Source organism: Schistocerca cancellata, chromosome 8, assembly GCF_023864275.1.
Source record: "Schistocerca cancellata isolate TAMUIC-IGC-003103 chromosome 8, iqSchCanc2.1, whole genome shotgun sequence".
Lineage (NCBI taxonomy): Eukaryota > Metazoa > Arthropoda > Insecta > Orthoptera > Acrididae > Schistocerca > Schistocerca cancellata.
In genome coordinates this window covers 464,885,852-464,905,351 of record NC_064633.1, presented here as the reverse complement: position 1 = coordinate 464,905,351, position 19,500 = coordinate 464,885,852, and the positions used below count along the sequence as shown (strand labels likewise).

At 40.9% G+C, this 19,500-nt stretch overlaps 1 protein-coding gene across 5 annotated transcripts in view; it reads left to right on the top strand.

The window, feature by feature from the left end:
• Positions 1-19,500, top strand: part of LOC126095349 (transmembrane protein 131) — a 345,609-nt gene that overhangs the window by 275,655 nt on the left and 50,454 nt on the right. For all 5 annotated transcript variants that reach the window (XR_007521958.1, XM_049910154.1, XM_049910155.1 and 2 more), the window contains exons 18-19: positions 12,594-12,733; positions 12,884-14,064. Coding sequence is in view for 4 of the 5 variants with exons in the window: in XM_049910154.1 (XP_049766111.1) it covers positions 12,594-12,733; positions 12,884-14,064 (1,321 nt within the window). In the remaining variant the exon portion in view is untranslated. The remainder of the gene's footprint in view (positions 1-12,593; positions 12,734-12,883; positions 14,065-19,500) is intronic.

Sequence of the window (19,500 nt, the reverse complement as noted above, 5' to 3'; positions counted from 1 at the left end):
CCCCCCCCTCTGCGGGTTCGGGGGTAAGAATAGGCCCGAGGTATTCCTGCCTGTCGTATGAGGCGACTAAAAGGAGTTTCAACCATTTCGGTCTTCCATGTGATGGTCCCCCTTGGGGTTTGACCTCCTTTTTTCAAAATTCTACAGAAGTACGAGCCTTTTGGGGAAGGACGCCTTACGTGGTGTATCATTGGTCCTCAGTGCACTAAGACCTTGGCACTCAGCATTGTAACGGCGTTGTAACCACTCCCATTATTCCTCAAATTGGGCCTAAACGCCTGATGGGTTGCACAAGTTACGCCCATAGTGCGTTCCCATCGGCACCTACGATCATGATGGACTTTCCATGGCACCCGAAATCCAGCACGGTAGCCAGCCCGTTGTGGTGGGATCGTCATGTACCCTCTAGGTTGTAGCCCCCTGACAACACAGGGATCATACTGCCGATACCTGAGCTGCACCCTCCCCACGTCAGCCAAGGAGTAGTTGCCTGTCTCCTTGGGGCATCGGGACTCCCGGCAACGGTCATCCTGCCAGGTGGCCCTTGCTGAGGCTGGGTGGCGCCCGTGGGGAGAGGCCCTGGTCGGAGTGGGTGGTATCGGGGCGGACGTTTCGTACATGAAACGTCAACATGTATCAGGTCACTCTGCGGCCGAGTCTTTTAAAAAGAAAGGTACTGTCTCTGGTTCTGGTTCTCCTGCCCTTTCCCCCTTGGCCACTCCCTGGGAGGAAGGACAGGCCCGCCGGCTTGGGGCGAAGTACTTCCCCCGCTATTTAGTCTGTTCTCAGACCGATGGGGGGACGTTCGCCACCTCCAAGCCCATGTTCTTTGTCCAGCACCTTTAAATACCAGCTCCTCGACCAATGTTCCAGCTTTACGGCCGAGCTTTTTGCTCTCCATTAGGCCGTTCAGTATGCCCGCCGCCACCGCCATTCATCGTATTCACTTAGTGCTCTTCAGACCCTTGGAGCTCCATATCCGGTCCATCCTTTGGTGCAACGGATCCAGCAGTCCCTCCATTCTTTCACTGAGGGTGGCTCTCCTGTCAGCTTTCTGTGGGTTCCCGGCCATGTAGGAGTACCTGGGAATGAGGCTGCTGATGCTGCAGCCAAGGCTGCAGTCCTCCTGCCTCGGCCAGCCTCCCATTGTGTCCCGTCATCTGACGTTAGTGGGGTTGTTTGTAAGGGGCTTGTGTCTTTGTGGTGGGATACTTGGTCCTCACTTCAAGGAAACAAGCTCCGGGCAGTCAAACTGTTCCCAACTGCTTGGACAACCTCCTCCCAACCATCTCGGCGAGAGGAGGTCCTTCTGACCAGGTTGCGGATTGGGCATTGCCGGTTTAGCCACCGCTACCTGCTCTCCGGTGACCCAGCCCCACAGTGCCCTTGTGGTCATGCATTAACAGTGCGCCATGTTTTATTGTAGTGTCCCCGTTTTAGTCAATTTCGTGTTGTCCTGTCTCTGCCATCTACTTTACAGGATATTTTCGCAGATGACGCTCGAGCAGCTGCTCGTGTTCTTCGTTTCATTACTTTGACTGGATTGTCCAAAGACATCTAACTCTTTCACTTATTTTATCTGCCTCTTCGTAAGAACTTTCTGGTGCCCCCCCCCCCCCCCCCCCCCTGAGTTTTACTAGATTCTATGTTCTCTAACAATTGTGACTGGGCGCTAATGACCTCAGTAGTTGAGCGCCCTTAAAAAAATCAGAACCCATCCAACAGGCATCATTCCTGCTGACATGTGCCACTATTTGCAGAAGGTTACACCCAGTGTGCTTGGTAGCCCCACCACCAGTCTCCCCCAAGTCACAGATGAAGCTGCCATCCACCCGGCAAACATATCAAGTGTAACCTTGTATCCTTTCCCAATCTGCCTACTAGTTCCCAGAGGAGTTCCATAACTTGCTTAGCATTGGAGCTCTCAGTGACTGGCATACCCGCATTTCGCACTTGTCCAGACTTAGCAGGAACATTGGCTTCTGTACCAACAGGAGAAGCATCCCATGTTGGCTCAGAAGTGGGTAGAATCTTGTACCTGTTGCTAGGGCCTAAGGAGCCAGCTATGTGGCCTATTTCCACTTTCATATTCTGCCCACAGAACATGAACCCACCACTGTCTGCCACACACTCTTGAATATAGGCAGACTGGTCATTTGTTGCATATCAGGAGACACAGCAACAACAGGGTTAACAGCGGTTTCCAATGACACCAAAGATGTCACATACCTTACCACTGGTGCCCCAACATCACTGCAGCTCTGAATGGAAGCCTGAAGTCTGTTGCCCATCGCCAATGCAGCTTTCATCTATTTATGCTCAGTGGTGAGCTCTCCTCATGTCTGCACACAACTATCACAGTCCCTATCCATATCATGCTATGTATACAATCTCAAAATATAAATAAAGAAATCAGGACTAATTGAGAAAGAACAAATAGACCCCTGCAGCAGATGAACCCAGTTGCTACTGAGAGAAGAATATAACTATATACGAGAAATATACAAGAGAAGAATAAACCAACACCAAAATCTACTCTGCAGAGTTCCCACAGTGACCTAAGACCATAAGATTCACAGGCTCTTAAAAAAGCAATAAATTGCACTACTAAAATCATATGCATGAGCAGTTACTTTATTTAGAAACTCAACTCAGTTGGTAGCTACTGCTGGAAATAAAGCTTTAATTGTAAATAAATACTAGACAATCAGATAAAAATACAGATAATATTCACTTCATGACAGAAGCTCTGGGGGACAGGAGTTTGTGAGTGACATCACTGAATAAAACTAAAAAAGTGCACTAACATAAACTGATGCATGTCCACTGCTGGATTCTCCTCCTGCCTGGGTAGCTGGACCTCTGTGTTATTCAGTTTTGTTATTTACTGTGAGGTGGTTTTCTAGTGTTAATATTGCTTGTTGCAAATCTTGAATGCTTTATACAAACCAGACATCAAGAGTAGTGTCTCAGTTGAACTTCATATTATTACCATTTTGTGATTTATTTCTAGCAGTTTGTTTGATTCAATGTGCAAGGTTGCTTGCTTGCTTCTCATTTTAGAAAGCTATCTTAAAATAGAGCTTGTAGAAGTAACTAGGGATCATGATCATTCTGGAGACTTGGTAGACGAATTATTGACTGCAAACAGTTGGTAACTGTGTTGGAAATTGGTGATTGGCTGTGTATGACCACTAATCCTTAATGATCATCTAGCAGGTAGGTTGGCAGATTGTACCCAGTTCAGAGCTGTTTTGCGAGACAAATTATATGTGAGGAAGCAATAGTTCTAAGGAATTGACATTTGATAGTAACTACCAGTGATGGTTTTGTCTCAGTCTGTTTCTTGACTTAATCGGTATGGTGAGTTCTAATACACTGAAGATACATGTGAAACATAATGCAGTGTCTTCAGACAGTGTTTTATTTAGAACAAACTTGCATTTTCATCTGTAGAACAATTCAGAGAGAAGCTGTTGCATAACTAATTAACATACAAGCACATACTGGAAAGTTTGTTTGGTAACCAAGTGTGCAAAAAAAAAACCCACAGACATTAGTAGTCACAGAACTCTGCAAGGAGAAACCAGTCACAGTGCTCCTGGCAGCCAGTGTGTGAACCCTGTTCACAGCTCATAGAGCAAATCAGCTATCCACCTGATGTCACTGTGGTTTGCTGCATGTCTTCACACCAGTCTCCGTGGGGAAATTGGAGCATCGTCCTCAATTTGTGCCAGAAGCATCACCCAGAAATCACACGAGAAAGTGTTCATGCCAACCGGAATACATGTGGAGTGGTGGTTGAGCCGACAATGATTCCAATGGAGGTTGTTGAATTTTAGGCATATGCTGCAACTCGTTGTGTTGGAAATTTGGTTGTGATGTTTCTTGCAAAATGAAAGCTGGCTCATTCTATCAATTGAGACAGTGTTATGCGTGGCCATTGATGAGAATGTCTAATGTTCTTTCGCTTCTGTGAAGGATATGATGCAGACCAATATACAGAGGTGTCAGTGCAGGTTTCACCCCATCTCTGTGCAATATTACATGCATACAAGATTGCAACTTGTGATGCAAAAAGTTTTGTGCAGTTCCACGATGCGATGCTTGACATGGCCGGATTTGTGATAATCATTCTCTTAAGTGAGTAATGAAATGTGATTCATTCATCCATCATGAAAGCACGTGGGTCAATGAATTCACCAGGTAGCTGTAGAACTTTTCCACATTCTGACTCAGCCAGGAAAGAGTCCAGGTCAGACTTGCAAATGTTATGTAGGCCGAGTAAGATTAATGGTAACACTGATGTCCATTTTGACTCAAGCCACATTAGTGTGATTTTAAGGACCAGTGCTAGCATTCAAACACTCTGCAAAATTTGCTCAGCTGGGCAACCAAAGCTTGATACCTATTGTGACATAGAGGCAGTAGTCAGCATCTTCGGTGAAATGTTGTCCACTGGGATGACCTCTAGCCATCCAGTAAAATGACCAGTCACTGTAGAAAGATTTTGTTGTCTGTCTAAAGGGGGCTAATGAACATGTGCAAATTGTGCTGTTGAGTCTTGAACATCTCGCACTGGGGCATGGATATGGTGAGAAATCTTGCTTCACTGTATTGTGAGCGCACACAAGCCGAGGTTCAACAATCTTTTGTGTTCTGAGCCTTATGAAATGGCTAGTTATTAGTTTAATTGTTGCTCTGACACTGGGGTGACATAAGTTGCATAAGCTTTCAAAAGCACATTTATGGAACAGGGAAGGTATGAACAGATGAGTTCTACCATTTGAAAACTAACAGTGTAGTTGTCATTTGCACCCAGAAAGTTGGTAAGACTGAGTTGAAAGGAAGACCAGATGCAGTGTCTGTTAAAAATCGCTGTAACTGGTCAGATTCGTGTGTCTTGGTTAGCTGCGTGAAGTCAACTGCCTCCATGATACTGTTCATATGGGAAAGGCAGTCCACCACTATGTCATCAATTCGTGATATATGTTGCACGTCAGTGCTGATTGTGCAATGAACTCCAATTTATCGTCTTGTAGTGGTGAACACTTGTCATTATCTTGCAAAAAGGTGTAGATGAGGGGTTTGTGGCCTGTATAAATTGCAAATTCCCTTGGCTGCAGCTGTCTAAGAAAATATTTATGGACTTGTGAACTGCGAATAATTCACAGTCATATGTGCTCCATTTTTGTTGTGTTGGAGAGTTTATGAGAGTAGAACATGAGAGGCTGCCAGGCATTGTTTGTATATTGTTGTATTGCAGTGCTGATTGCAGTGTGGCTGTTGTCCACTACAAGTGCAAGAGGTGCTTCTGATGCCAGATGAGCAAGAAGTGCTGTTTTTGCTATGTTTGTTTAGCTGATTTAAAAGTGGCATTCATTGTGTCTGTCTACTGTATTGATGTTCTTCCATTTACTTTAGGACCAGATGAGGCCTTGATAAGAGGCACCTGAAGTACTGCTGAATGAGGTAGATGGGACCAATAAAAATTGAGAATTGCTAAACATTTCTCAGTTCTTGAGTTGTCTCTGGTCGTGGCATACTTGATGTGGCTTCAGCTTTTTCTGGTGATATTAAGTGGCCGACAAAGCTGATCTTTGTCTACCCAAAACAAACTTTGCAGTGTTTAACATGACACTGTATTTGTCTAGGCATCAAAAAACCTCAAGTAAATGCTGTTCATATTCCTCCGCTGTTACCGAAAAAAGCGAGGACATCATCAAGATGTGCAAAGCAAAACAACAACCCTTGCAGCAACGTACCATGTCTGGGCAGCAGTTCTGAATTCAAATGTTGTGAATTAGCTTTCAAAGAGGCCAAATGGATTGATGATAACCATTTTCGGTATATCTTTCTCAGCTACAGTAATTTGAGCACAGGATTTTGCACAATCTAACATCCTAAACACTGTTGTGCCCTGTAGTGCAGATGGTACAGATAATGATTTGGTTTTGTCCTAGCGTTAAGGGCACAAAAATCCCCGCATAGATAGAGGCACCACTCTTCTTCGGGACCAAACGTATAGGCGATTATCATGGGCTGCTGGATGGATGGATGCTGCCTTTTTTGAACATGGAGTTAAATTTGGCCTTTGCAACAGCATAGCAGCCTGTAGCAAGTCGTCTAGGTCTACGTGAAATTGGTAGGCCTGCAATAGTATTAATATAATGTATGGTGCTGTGATGTACCTATTTTGTGGTGCCTGGAGGACACACGATATCTGGGAGCAACCCCAATAGCTCAACGTTATCTGCTGCCTGTTGACCAGATCAGGTTGTTGTTGTGTACCACTGTGCTGTGTTGAAACCTGTCGGCAGAAAGGCAAGTGATGCTGTCGAGGTGTGCATTGACCCTGTCTGGCAGTAGGCAATAGTGTGCTAAAATGTCGGCCCCGACAACTGGTTCTGTTACATCTGCCACAGTAAAATTCCACAGAGCTCATGTCATAGTCCCATGCATTGTGTTCCCTAAGTTAAGGTGGATGAGTTGTTAGTCAAAGAAAGTAATTCCATGTGTTCCGTTCAATATGTTGTGAATGTGTCGCATTCCATAAGTTGTGATGGGTGAACTGTTTCCTGCAGAAATATGTAACCAGCTCCATGGCCGATACTTGTGTAACAGGGTTCAGGGCAAAATACATAGATCAAAATCATTGTCCACTAAAAATTTTTTATCCCATGTTGCAGTATGTTATGAAGAGGCACAGATACAGTGACTGACAATCGGGTATGCCTACTTCACACAGTCATTTCGATTCAGTAAAGAACACGGCGAAGTGCACTTCTGCACTTGGTCTTCGAACTTTTAGTGATACCAGCAATTGTGTAGTTGGATTGTGTCATCTGCTGCTGAGAAGTTCATGGAGGAATGGCTTCTTGATCATTTACAGAAACATCCCCATTCAGAGAGTAGTTCACTGATCTGTTTACTTAGTGTGTCAACGTTGTTTGTGAGGCTTTTCTAATCTTAACAGCAAGTTGAAAAAGAGAGAGAGGGGGAGATGTATATGTACGTATTAAAAACCCCTTCCCTCAAAAATGTTTCTCTCTTTCATAACTCCTCTGTGTTACCATAGATGACATGTCACTGATCTCATTTGTACTAAGATTGCAGTACATGCCAGGTGCCTGTTTGCTTTCACTGCCATGAGTGGAATGAATAAGTTCCAGTAAATGTTCACCAATCGGCAGTCTTCTGTAGTTGTTGTCTCCTGCTTAGAAAACAGCACATAAGTCGTGAATCCCTTATCTTGAGGCTGTAAGAAACTCTTAGTGAGAAACTGTTATTTTAAAAATAATTAAATTTCCAATCAGTTTGTTTATACAGAATCCCACTCGCTTTTTATTGGCAGAACATGAAAAACTGCACAATTACATTCCACTTTAGAGTCACAAATGATTTCTGTTCTTCAACAAATTAATGAACTGCATATTTCCGTAATTAGTATCACACTGTCCTCAACTATACTTTGAAATAACCATACCTTGCTAATAAAGTCTTCACTAACACCGACTGCAGTAGACAACATGTCTGTCCTCTGTCACTTCCCAACCAGCTGTGATCTTACAGCTGAACCGCTTTGCCCGTTGTCCCAGTTAGGCGCTATCCGAAGATCACCAAAGCGCTTTGCCTGCCTTTTCATTTAGCAGTTGTTTATTATTCTGCTGGTTATTAATACTTGTGGAATAATGGAATGATAGCACGCTATTGAGAGATGCTTTAAATATGAAATGCAAGTAAATTTTACTGTTTAGTTTGTCTAATATTAACAGTAGAAGATTGTCATTTTGGCGTGCAACTTCTGAATACAGCAACCAATTGCAGAGAAGGACCACAAATTAGGTGGCCTTTCTCACAATACCAGTACCTAACAAACCATCTGTCATCATTATTACGTCATCTTGCAAGTGCTGCTTTCTCAACTGCTCTATGAAGAGCTTCTTATACATGAATATGATGGTTGCAAATCCAGAAATATTACAGTGTGCACACACCCCTATTTATGTACTGTGGCCTGCTGTTTCAAGTGAAGTGCAGGTCAGGACAATTGTGTCCTGAATCCTGTCTGCCAGGTCCACTATGATGTCAAGCAACATATCTGTTTGGGAAGCTATAATGTCTTTAGCTGTGCTGCAAGGAGACTTCTCCATAATATGTGTAACAATATATCTGGCACCATTCACACTCCGACTTTGCTTCATAAATGGCAGAGGTACTGGGATGGTTTTCTGTCTCCAGTGTCTTCCTGTGTCAGTACCTGTCACATTCGTTCTTCTTGCAAAGCTACAAATTAACTTGGCCTTGAGCTTTGTATATGCTTCTCTATCTGGAGGTGAGGTTATTATGTCTTGCACCTCTGCTGCTTAATGATGATCTAATTGGCTGAGCATCAGTGTGAATTTGGCAGAGTCCGTAGTCACTCCAGTGCCAGAAAACTTTCCTCTGCCTGTGAAAACTGTAACACTGGATTGTGTGACAAAAACGGAAGTAGCCACACTGCAAATCTGGATAAGCTGGTGCACCTTCCATCTCACATTTTTCTGTTTCTTGAAATTTCGGCATGATACTTCTGTATTGCTGACTTTATTTCCTCTTGCTGTATCACGTCAGGGTCACCACTGTCACAGTCCGTTGCTTGACATATGAAATCAGTAGGTCCACTGATTTCTAATATGACGAGGACAGATGTGAAACATAATACAGTATCATGTGACACTGTTTTATTCATAACTTTCAAGTACATTCATATGTAGAACAGTAGAACAACTCAGAGAGAAGCTGTTGCCTAACTAATTAACATACAAGCACATACCATCGTGTTTGTTTGGTAACCAAGTGAAATTAAAATACAGATATTAATAATGACAGAACTTGGCACTGTAGCAAGGAGAAACCGATCATAGCACTCCTGGTGGCCATGGCATGAACCATGTTGACAGGTTGTCAAACGAATCAGATGCCCACCTGATGTCGCTGTGATATGCTGCGTGTCACTACAGGTTCACTGCTGGAACAATGGCCTCTCCTTAGTTAATATTGAGGCATTCACAGAGTGGAAAGGAGAAGTTATTAATTGTATTAGATGCTTGATGACTCTTCTTTCGGAAATTGCATTTGGGAGGGGGGGGGGGGGGGGCAGGGAAGTATCCAGTTTATGAGCAGTGCACCTCCCAAGGGTACGTGTTCTCCAAAAGAAAAGGGGCACCCTGTGACTGATTGAGAGCTTTGTATGTCATCAGCTGCAAATCATTGTCCACATTGGCATTAATGCTGTTTATGATCTGGAATCTGTGACTACTTCAGTTCTCTCCAGAGGCTAGCAGAATTGGTAAAGATAGACAGCTTCACATGTAATTCTCAGAACAACTGATGATTTACTGTGTTATTATCATGAGTAGGAGGAGTGGAGAGTAAATGTGTGGTTTTGTCAAAAGAACATTAAGCAGGAGGTTGCTACTTAAAAGGCCATGTGAGACTGCTTAACACTAGTTATTTGACCATAGAAACTACCATCACATTGCTAATTCTGAATTTGAGGATTGTGTTAAGAGCGGTAATTTTATAAATTATTATTATTATTATTATTATTATACTCATGCCAGAATTTGTTATATGTTAATTGGATGTCACTTAATCACACAAATCTTTATGACTCAATTTTTGATAGTTTCCTTCAGCTCTCATATTTTCACTGTGTATTCTGTTTCTTTCTTCAGTCTTCTGTATTCCTTTTTTCTTTGCAGTTTTGCTCTCCAACTAGCCAAAACTTCTGAGGAGTTCGTGTGGGCTCTTTTTAGATCTTTTTTGACATATTTAATCTGTGGTATAGTTTTCAGTTGCTTCATGAATGTTAAAAGGTTGTGGATAAGTCTGTGGATGTGTAATCTTATTTTTTAAATGTCTCCTGTGAGGTTTGGTAATTTTTCTATTATATTCCAGGATTTTAGTTTGTATCCATCTCCCATTCTGTTAGATTGATTTAATTTAATATACAATTGAATTATTATGTGAGTATTTTTAATTTATTTTTTTGAGACGCACATTGTGAGACAATAATAATATTTTGTTTCCATTATACTAGCAAATCTGGCAATGCTTCGCAATTGCTAAATCTGTTTTGGAATGGTATACACATCCTAATGTCCTTCTCCCCTCCTCTCCCTGTTCATCTCCTCCCCCTGTCATTTTACATTTTTCCTCCTCTTTCTGCCTTGTTTGGCCATCTCCTCCTCCCCCCCCCCCTCCATTTCCGACTGTCCATCTCGTACCTCCCCCCCCCCCCCTCACTCCCCACTCCCCCAAATCTCTCTATATCTCCTCCAGGTGTCAACCCTTTGACAGGTAATTTTACTGGACCAGTTTCCTAGATGGTGCATGGAGTAGGTATTGGGTACCCCAGGCTTGACAGACTGATCGATCTCTGACTGTCACAAAACTCTTTTTGCACAATGGCTGTTTAGTTTTTGTAGGCAACCCAGAACAAACGAAGGCCTTTCCATCATGAACTGAAACAGTCATTCATGAAACACACACATACTCTCGGCCAACTGTGAATATGATAGTAGGGGGCCTTACGTCAATATGTCATTATGTGTGGAACAAATCAGTCTTAAAAATTACAACAAATGACAAGGCTCATTTGCTAAGAAGCATTCTTTATTTTGATGACATTTTTTACTGCTCACTGTGTGCTGAAAATAGAACAATTTAATTAGTTTTAGGCCATTAGGCACATTAGCAATACATTTCTGTACTGTGGATTGTAGTTTATTGTATCAAAGATTTTAGAATGTTTCAAGAATGGCCTGAATTTCATTTTGGTTGGTGGCACTCAAGACTATCTTAAAAAATTCAGAGATCGCAACTTTAGTTGGCATTTCCTTCCTAGACCATTTTGTACTTTTTTAAGATGTTAGTTACATGAGCTAGATGGTGGTGGTGGTGGTGGTGACGGTGGTGGTGGTGGTGGTGGTGGTGGCGGCGGTGGTGGTGGTGGTGGTGGTGATAGTACACTTTCAAGTTTTGTTTATCAGATGCTTCCCTTTGTTGTCTGCTACTTTAGTTGCGTTGGAAGTATTCCTGTTTCTCACATCTTTTACTGTTAAAAGGTGTAAAACTTGCAACTGTTGTTGAAGGGAATCTACACTTTCTGTTATCAGCCATAGTACTTTGAACAAATACAACACTATTTAGGCAAAGCTTTCCATACTGCTTGCTTGACTGAGTACTTGAAGCTATGTATATATTAGTAATATCGTAATACTTGCAATGGAAGCTTCTGCTGTTGATTAACTTATTATGTGAAAGATGACGACACTCAGTCGCAGGCAGACCCAGCAGGAAGGCTGCTACACATTTGAGCTTTTAGCCAAAAGGCTACCTCCTAAAGTAGAAAAAAAACACACACACACACACACACACACACACACACACACACACACACACACACACACAAGAACAAACATGCGAGTAGTGCGACCACTCTCTGGCTGCTGACACTGGACTGCATACGGTAGCTGTACCTGATGGGAGAAGTGATCCATGGGTGGTGGGGGTAATGAGGAGGCTGGGATGGCAGGTTGGGCGCAGGGGAAAGTGTAGTGCTGTTTGTGGAAGCATGCAGGGACATGGTGGGGGCAAGGTAGAGGTGCTTGGTGTATTCAGGAGGTTTGAAGAGGTTGAGGGGGGGGGGGGGGTTAGTGAAAAAGGAGAGAAGTAGAGGAGGGAGAAAAAGCTAGTGGGTGCATCAGTGGAATAAAGGCTGTATAGTGCCGGAGTGGGAGAAGGGAAGGCCATAGGTGACTGAAGAACAGGGACTAGCAAATATTGAATTGTGCAGGTGGGAACTCTCCCTGCATATACCTATGTTCACATAATCCCTGCCCTTCCCCCTACCCATCCTCAACCTTTGCTAGTCTCTGTCGTAGCACTGCACAGTTTTCTGTTCCACCAATACATCCACTAGTCTTTTTCCCCTCTCCTATTTCTCTCCTTTTTCACTCCCCCACCCCCTCTCAGACCTGCTGATTGCATCTACAACCCAGTCCTGTCCCCACTGTGTCCCTGCATGCTCCCACAAGGAGAACTACACCCCTCTCCAGCCCTAGCCTGCTATCCCTTCCCTTCCCCGATGCACTCTCTTCCGTATCCACACCACCCACAGACTGCATCTCCCATTAGTGCAGTTGGCTGCACACAGCCCAGCCTCAGTGGCAAGAGATGGTGGACGTGTGTGTGTGTGTGTGTGTGTGTGTGTGTCCTACTTTAAAAGAAAGCCTTTTAACCAAAAGCTCAAATGTATAGCAGTTTTTTGTTGTGCCTGTCTACAACTCAATAGCTTCTCTTTACGGAGAGTAGCAAGCTATTGTTTTCAGTTTGCTATTATTCAGTCATGGATTTTCCATTGTTTTATTATGTGAAAACACTATTTTGTTAATGTAATATTAATATACATATACTAATGTGTTCTCTTAAATTCTGTAGTTGTGAGTTTTAACTAAAATTTTTAATGTAGTCACATGTGTATAAAATCAGATAAACAATAATGTGAGAGAGGTAACCTTAACTTTCCTACAAATGTTTCTTTGCAGGAATAATCTGACAATTTTAGAGGTGCTTCGGATATCTGGTAGAGCGACACAAGCACAGTTCAAATTTGGTAATAGGAAACCAGGTTCAGATGAGCCCCTTATGTTTGAACTGTCAAAAAAACATCTCAGAGATTGTGAAAGTGAGTGCAACTGGCAGTGATATGTAGTACAAGGAAGTTTTTGATTATGTACAGATATATTAAATTCATTTTGATAGACTAGTGTTTAACATATTGAACATATTTATATTCCTAACATATTATGCATTTTGGATGGGTTTCTTATTTCAGGAGAAAAGAACCGCAGATTTCCAGCACCAAATTTAACTGTAAAAAGATCATTCACGGCAAGAAATACTGGTGAACTTCCCATATACATCAGTGGCTTTAGAATTAATGGGCTTCCATGTGAAGGATACGGATTTCGAATTCTAAATTGTGCTGCCTTCCATCTGCAGCCCAATGGAACACGCAAAATTGATATAGCCTTTACACCAGACTTCACACTTGCGCGAGTGCATAGAATACTAGGCATAGACACAAGTCTTGGCATTTCAGTCAATTATTCACTTATAGCAACAATACCTCCATACTTTCTTGCTACTTGCTCAAGTGTTCTTGGAAGGCCAACATGGGAACCATTAGTTTATTATACTGCAGTCAGTTTCATGGTATTTCTTTTGCTCTGTGTACTGACAGCAGCATACTTAGAATCGGATCGTATACTAAAGTGTACTGTTGTTAACATAAAACAAGAAAAAGCTCATAAAAGTTCATTGGATGCAAGGATACCTACTTCAAGCCCAGTTGATATGGCTAGCACTAGTGCACAAAAATGTACTGAGAAATCACATAGTAAATTAGATACTGAATGGAATGCTAATAATCCACCATTGGTGCCGTCTCATGAGAAACAAAATACAGACCTACACAGTCCACAACAGTCTCACAACAGTAGTAGTTCAAAATCATATATGTGGAATACATTTGAAGGAAAGCAGAATTCAACCGATGGGCTTCCTAAAGACCACCCGACAGTCATAAAGTATGATGATGTAGATGCAGGATATTCTACCTCATCCACACCACTTCTTTCTGTTAGACACAGGAAAAAACTGTCTAAGAAAAACAGTAATAACAGTGAAGCATCATCATTATCTGAAACAGTGCAAGAAAGTGTTTCAGTGAAGAAAGGTTGGAGTAATATGTATATTAGACAAAATACTCCTCCCACTCAAAGTGGAAAATCACGATTAAATCTTGCAGAACCTAAAGTTCCTAATAACAGCACTATACAGGAGCCAGAAATGATTCAGAAGACAAAGAGAACTCTTGAAGTTGTAAAGGAGAATAAAAAATCTACTCGATTGTTGAAAAAGGGCAGCAAGATCCCTGTAGAACCAGTAAAGTGCTATGAAGAGGAAACATCGTCCACCACAACAGAGAGCTCAAACAATGAGGAAACTGAGAAGGTGAGTAATAGATTATACATTTTACGAGCTGATATATATATATAGCATAGTTATAAACTACCATATAAAACAATGACATTGTATAAAGCATCAATAAGATTTCCTTCCTTAATCAGTGTGACGTAGTTCTGTTATTTAGGATTTCATTCATGAGCAAAGAACATTTAGAGAGGAATAAATCTTTCACATTCTTGACAGTTCAGATGGCAACAGGCTGTATTGTGTAGTCAAGTTTAAATGGAAAATACTCCCTTGTAACACAAACCTTTTATTGTCTACATGAGTTCCTTCCAGTAGTTTAAGACTCTTTGACTGTACCATTTTACTTACTTGAACACACAGTTGGAAATATCTTTCCTCATGTAATAAATAACTGTATGTACCATGACTATACCAATTATGTAATGAAATGTTAGTTATGGGCTAAAAGTGAGATCAGTCAATATTGGAAGGTCGTTTTGTTACTGTATGGGTACATTAAACTTGACATAATGTTAAAAAGTTGCAATAGGAATGTGCTGGAAATAGACTCAATGAACATAATTTGCACGGGAACAGTTGGCTTTCTCTGATGTGGAAAGCTGTGAATGCACAGGGTCCCCAAAAATTTTAATGTATAAATGGAAAGAGAAACTGACATGCTTCATTCTTGAGTTCATCATACAGATGGAGTGACAGTTTTGCTCAAGAGCATCACAGCTTCAAATTGGGATTAGGTACTGGGCACTGCAATCAGTGCTGCTGCAAATGCCCAAATATTGCAGTAGATTTAGTGAGTCATATGACACAAACAAATGGAAATGTTAAAGCACCAAAGAGTTCTTACATATTTCTGGGATGCAAGACTACAGTATTGTATACACAGTCAGGAGCTTGTATCCTGCAGCTTCTACTCATTCATATTAAGTTTGTTGCAGGATAATGGTTCCACACTGACAAAAGAATTAAAAATTAGATTAAAATGTGGCTGTTGTTGCAGAAAGGAGCATTGTATAACAATGGTGCATGAAAGCTATTACCCTGGTCAAATAAACTTTTACACAGAAACAGAGTTCAAATCTGTGCCTTGTAAATGAGTTTTGAACTTTCCATTGTTTTCCCATAAGACATATGGCAACTGGTAGAATACTTTATTAACCCGTTTCACTCCAGTGCCGAGTGGCACTCAACATTGCATATTGTGTTCTCCACTCTGATGTCGAGCCCTTATTTGACACAATTTTTTGTATCTCTGATTCTCCACTCTTGAATATGACTGTACTAGGCATCAGTGCTGCATTGCACTGCCATCTAAGGAAACTCATGTTAACCCGGTGTTGAATTGTAGCAGTTGTATTGAGAGAGAGGATGTAATCATTACGTTCAAATTAGCAGGTGGAAAATGGCAAGTTTTTCATGCACAGTCCTTTGTAACGAAGAGATTCTACAGCTCGTAGAGGAATGTCTAAGTGAAAATGAGAGGAACTTTGATGCTAATGTCAGCGATTTTGATGTTGACAGTGATTCATTTGTATACTGTTGGAGTGAAATGATGGTGGAATCAGTCTACCATGAAGAGTTTTGTAGTCTTATGCGTTATGTAAATGAATTTGAGTAAAAGAACACTTTGTTGTAATGTATAGCCTAATTAGCATAATAGTTGATCAGTGGCCTCAGTGTTTCCACAAAGAGTCTAGTGCAATTCTCTGTGGTGTGTTCATTGCACAGGTGGTGGTGATTTAAATAGAAGGGCATGGAGATACCCTGTGTCTGCATTATAAGAGTGGAAAGGGTTAGTAAGACCATGGTCCAGTTTCTCTCCAGCAGAAGAATGAAGCTTGTATACAACATTAAAGTTTCATAAACTTTTTATCAAATAAAACTGTTTGGACATTCCATTGGACAACTTTCATATTTGAGTAAGCTAATGAAATTTCAACTGCAGGCAAAAATATTTTGTTAGGCCTTTGAATATTCATCATGAAATTATGGACCAATGAGGGGTGCACTTGCATCCGCCCCCCCACACACACACAAACCATTCAGTTCACATGCATGGCCTGGGGAGGAGTGTATGTGGTCTATGTGTGTGTGTGTGTGTGTGTGTGTGTGTATGTGTGTGTGTGGGACAGAGAGAGAGAGAGAGAGAGAGAGATAGGAATGGGATGGGATGGGATGGAGATGGGAAAGGTTCCCATTGGTCAGCTACAGTGGAGGGAAAAAGTAGCAGGAAGACTGCAGGAATATGTAAACAGATGGAAACAGGAGAGCAGTGGGCAAAATGAACTAATAGATTTAAAGAGACAATGTTTGGAAAAGAAGGATATGTTTAAAGGAGATCCCTCATTGACATCATTCAGACAAGCAATCAGGGACTGAAGGAAGGGGCAGTTGAGGGAATTTCCAAATGGCAGAGGTTGTGAAGCAGCCATTTCTGTTAACTTCTCCCTGTTTTCTGTAGTTTACACTTCTCTGTCACCCAGTCCCACAACAATCATACTTGCCTACAGTCAGGAGAGCACAGTGTTTCCTCTAGTCATTCCTGCTTTGCCTCTTTGTACTTTCTGTTAATTTAATTTTTAGATGTCCATACCTGCTTCATTTGCTCCATTTTTATTTTATCTCCTGTCATCAGTAAGGCATCTATACTTTGCAAGTGGAGGGTACATCTGGTGCCACTGTTATTTCTCATCCTTCTGTGGCCCATTTCCAAATGATGCATGGGATGAATGACTGTCAAACAACTTATGTGTGAGCTCTGATTACTCTGATTTTCTTATTGTGCTCATTGTGTGAGACATATATGGAGGAAATAATATGTTGCCTAACTCTTCATCAGTCACAAGTTCTCAGAATTTCAATAGTAAATGTCTCCACTATACATGATGCCTCTCTTGTAGTCTGCCGCAGGAATTTACTGATCTGTCTAAAATTATTTTATGCTTACTAAATGATCCCATGATAAAATGTGCTGCTTTTTGTTGAATTTTCTCTCTCTCTTTTCTATAAATGCAACTTGGTAAGGACTCTAGAATGATGAACAATACTCAACAATTGGCCACACGAGTGTTTCATAGGTTCCATATTTCTCAGATGAATTATATTTCCTTAAGATTCTTCCAGTAAATCTCAACTTGACATCTTCTTTTCCAACAGTTAGTTTCATTTGGTCATTCCACTTTAGATCACTCTGGACAGTTAGTTCCAAGTATCTTACAGTTGTTATTTATTCCAGAAATGTATAGCCAACAGTATAATCAAAGAATAATGGATGTATTTATCTATTTGTGCACAATATATTTATTGATGTATAGGGTTAATTGCCAGTCTGTGCACCAGTTATTTATCCTTTCCAGGTCTTCCTGCAATTCATTACAGTCTTCTGGTCTTCATATCAACAACCTCATAATCTGCAAACAGCCTCATGAAGGTTCCAATGCTATCCACTGTATCATTTGTGTATATATTGTAAACAGTGATGGTTTTATCACACTTCTTTGGCATACTCTGAAAATTACATTTACAACTGTTCATACGGTTTTGTTAAGAGTGACATGTTGAGTTCTATCTACTAGGAAGTCCTGAATCCAGTATTTTCTGATACTTGGCAGACTCAGATTTTGCTCACTAAACATCTACATGGAACTTTATCAGATGCCTTCTCTAAGTCAAGGAACATGGCATAAACATAGGCTCCTCTGTCTTCAGCACTCTGGATTTCACGGACTAACAGAGTATTATCTGTTCCGTGAAATCTCTGTTTATGGAATCTCTGTTGATTTCATTGAAGGCAGTCCTTCAAAAAATCGCAATACAGGTTATCTGAGTTAAGCATATAATAATATAAAATTTAATTACTTGAGAAATAATTGAGATACTTATTGTCATTATGTTTGTACAAGTATGGTAATTCCAAATGTTTTTCTTTGCATATTTAAACACTTCAATATGTGCACCATTAGTGTGTGCTTTTCGACGTTGTTGGTCAACAAGGTTGAAAAGCACACAAAAAATGCTATACAAAGAATGGAAACAGTTCACAGAAGAAAGATCAATCAACACAAAAAACTCCAGTCACGACACAATACCTTTACACACAGCCAAGAGAAACACAAACACAAATACTAGCTAAGATTAGTGAATCTTACTGACACACAGTTAAACAGTAAAGAAAGACAGCTGTTGGAGAAAGGATTAAGTTACAATGTCAATTGAAAAATAGATGAAGATTACTTAGAAAATCTAAATATAGACACAGAAAGTGTTTTGACAAGGGAAGATAAGCATGAAAACCGCAGGATCAACATTGGACTAACTAGAGAACTAGTAATAAAAAAAAAAAAAGAAAAACAGAATATAATAACCAGTATAAAAACACAACACAAAAACAACAAAAACTCAGAATCTGCAACACTCAGAAAACTTAGAATAAAACTTCAAAATGAAAATGTTATCATTTCAAAAGCAGACAAGGGGAACACAGTAGTACCGATAGACAAAGAAAAATACATTCAAAATACACAAGAATTCATCTTACAAAATAACATTACCAAATTAAAATCAGACCCAACAAACAGATTCCAGACAAAAGTAAAAAACACTCTGAAAAATATTGACATCGTACTGGAGAACACAGAGAAAAGACAGTTGACACAGATCAATCCCACTGCACCTGTCCTCCAAAGACAACCAAAAATCCACAAACGGAATCTTCCTGTGGGACCAATACTGGATTTCAGAAAATCCCCCACTTACAAGCTTGCAGGATCAACATTAAAATCACTGTCAGATTAAAACTGTGCTCCGGACCGAGACTCGAGCTCGGGACCTTTGCCTTTCCTGGGCAATTGCTCTACCACTGAGCTACCCAAGCACAACACACGACCCGTCCACAGCTTCTATTCTGCCAGTACCTCGTCTCCTACCTTCCAAATGAGGTTCTGGCAGAATTGAAGCTGTGAGGACAGGTCGTGAGTCGTGCTTGGGTAGCTCACTCATAGAGCACTTGCCTGCGAAAGGCAAAGGTCCCGAGTTTGAGTCTCGGTTTGGCACACAGTTTTAATCAGTCAGGAAGTTTCATATCAGCACACACTCTGTTGCAGAGTGAAAATATAATTGTGTTAAAATTACTGTCTGAAAATTTCGAAGTACAAGAAAAAAGAACCATTAAAGACACTACACAGCTAATACAAAAAATAAAATATATAAAAATTGCAGACACAGCAACACTCCTCTCATTTGATATAGAAATCATGTATTCCAACATATCAGTACTGGAAATAGTAGAAATCATAGATAAGAACCTGAAAACTTATAGTCAACTCATAGGTGAACAGATTAAGGAAATACACACATTAATAAAGCACATAAAAGAACAACATTACTTCCAATTCAATAATGAATTTTATTTACAAGAAGATGGATTACCAGTGGGGTTCCCAGATTCAGGAACCTTAG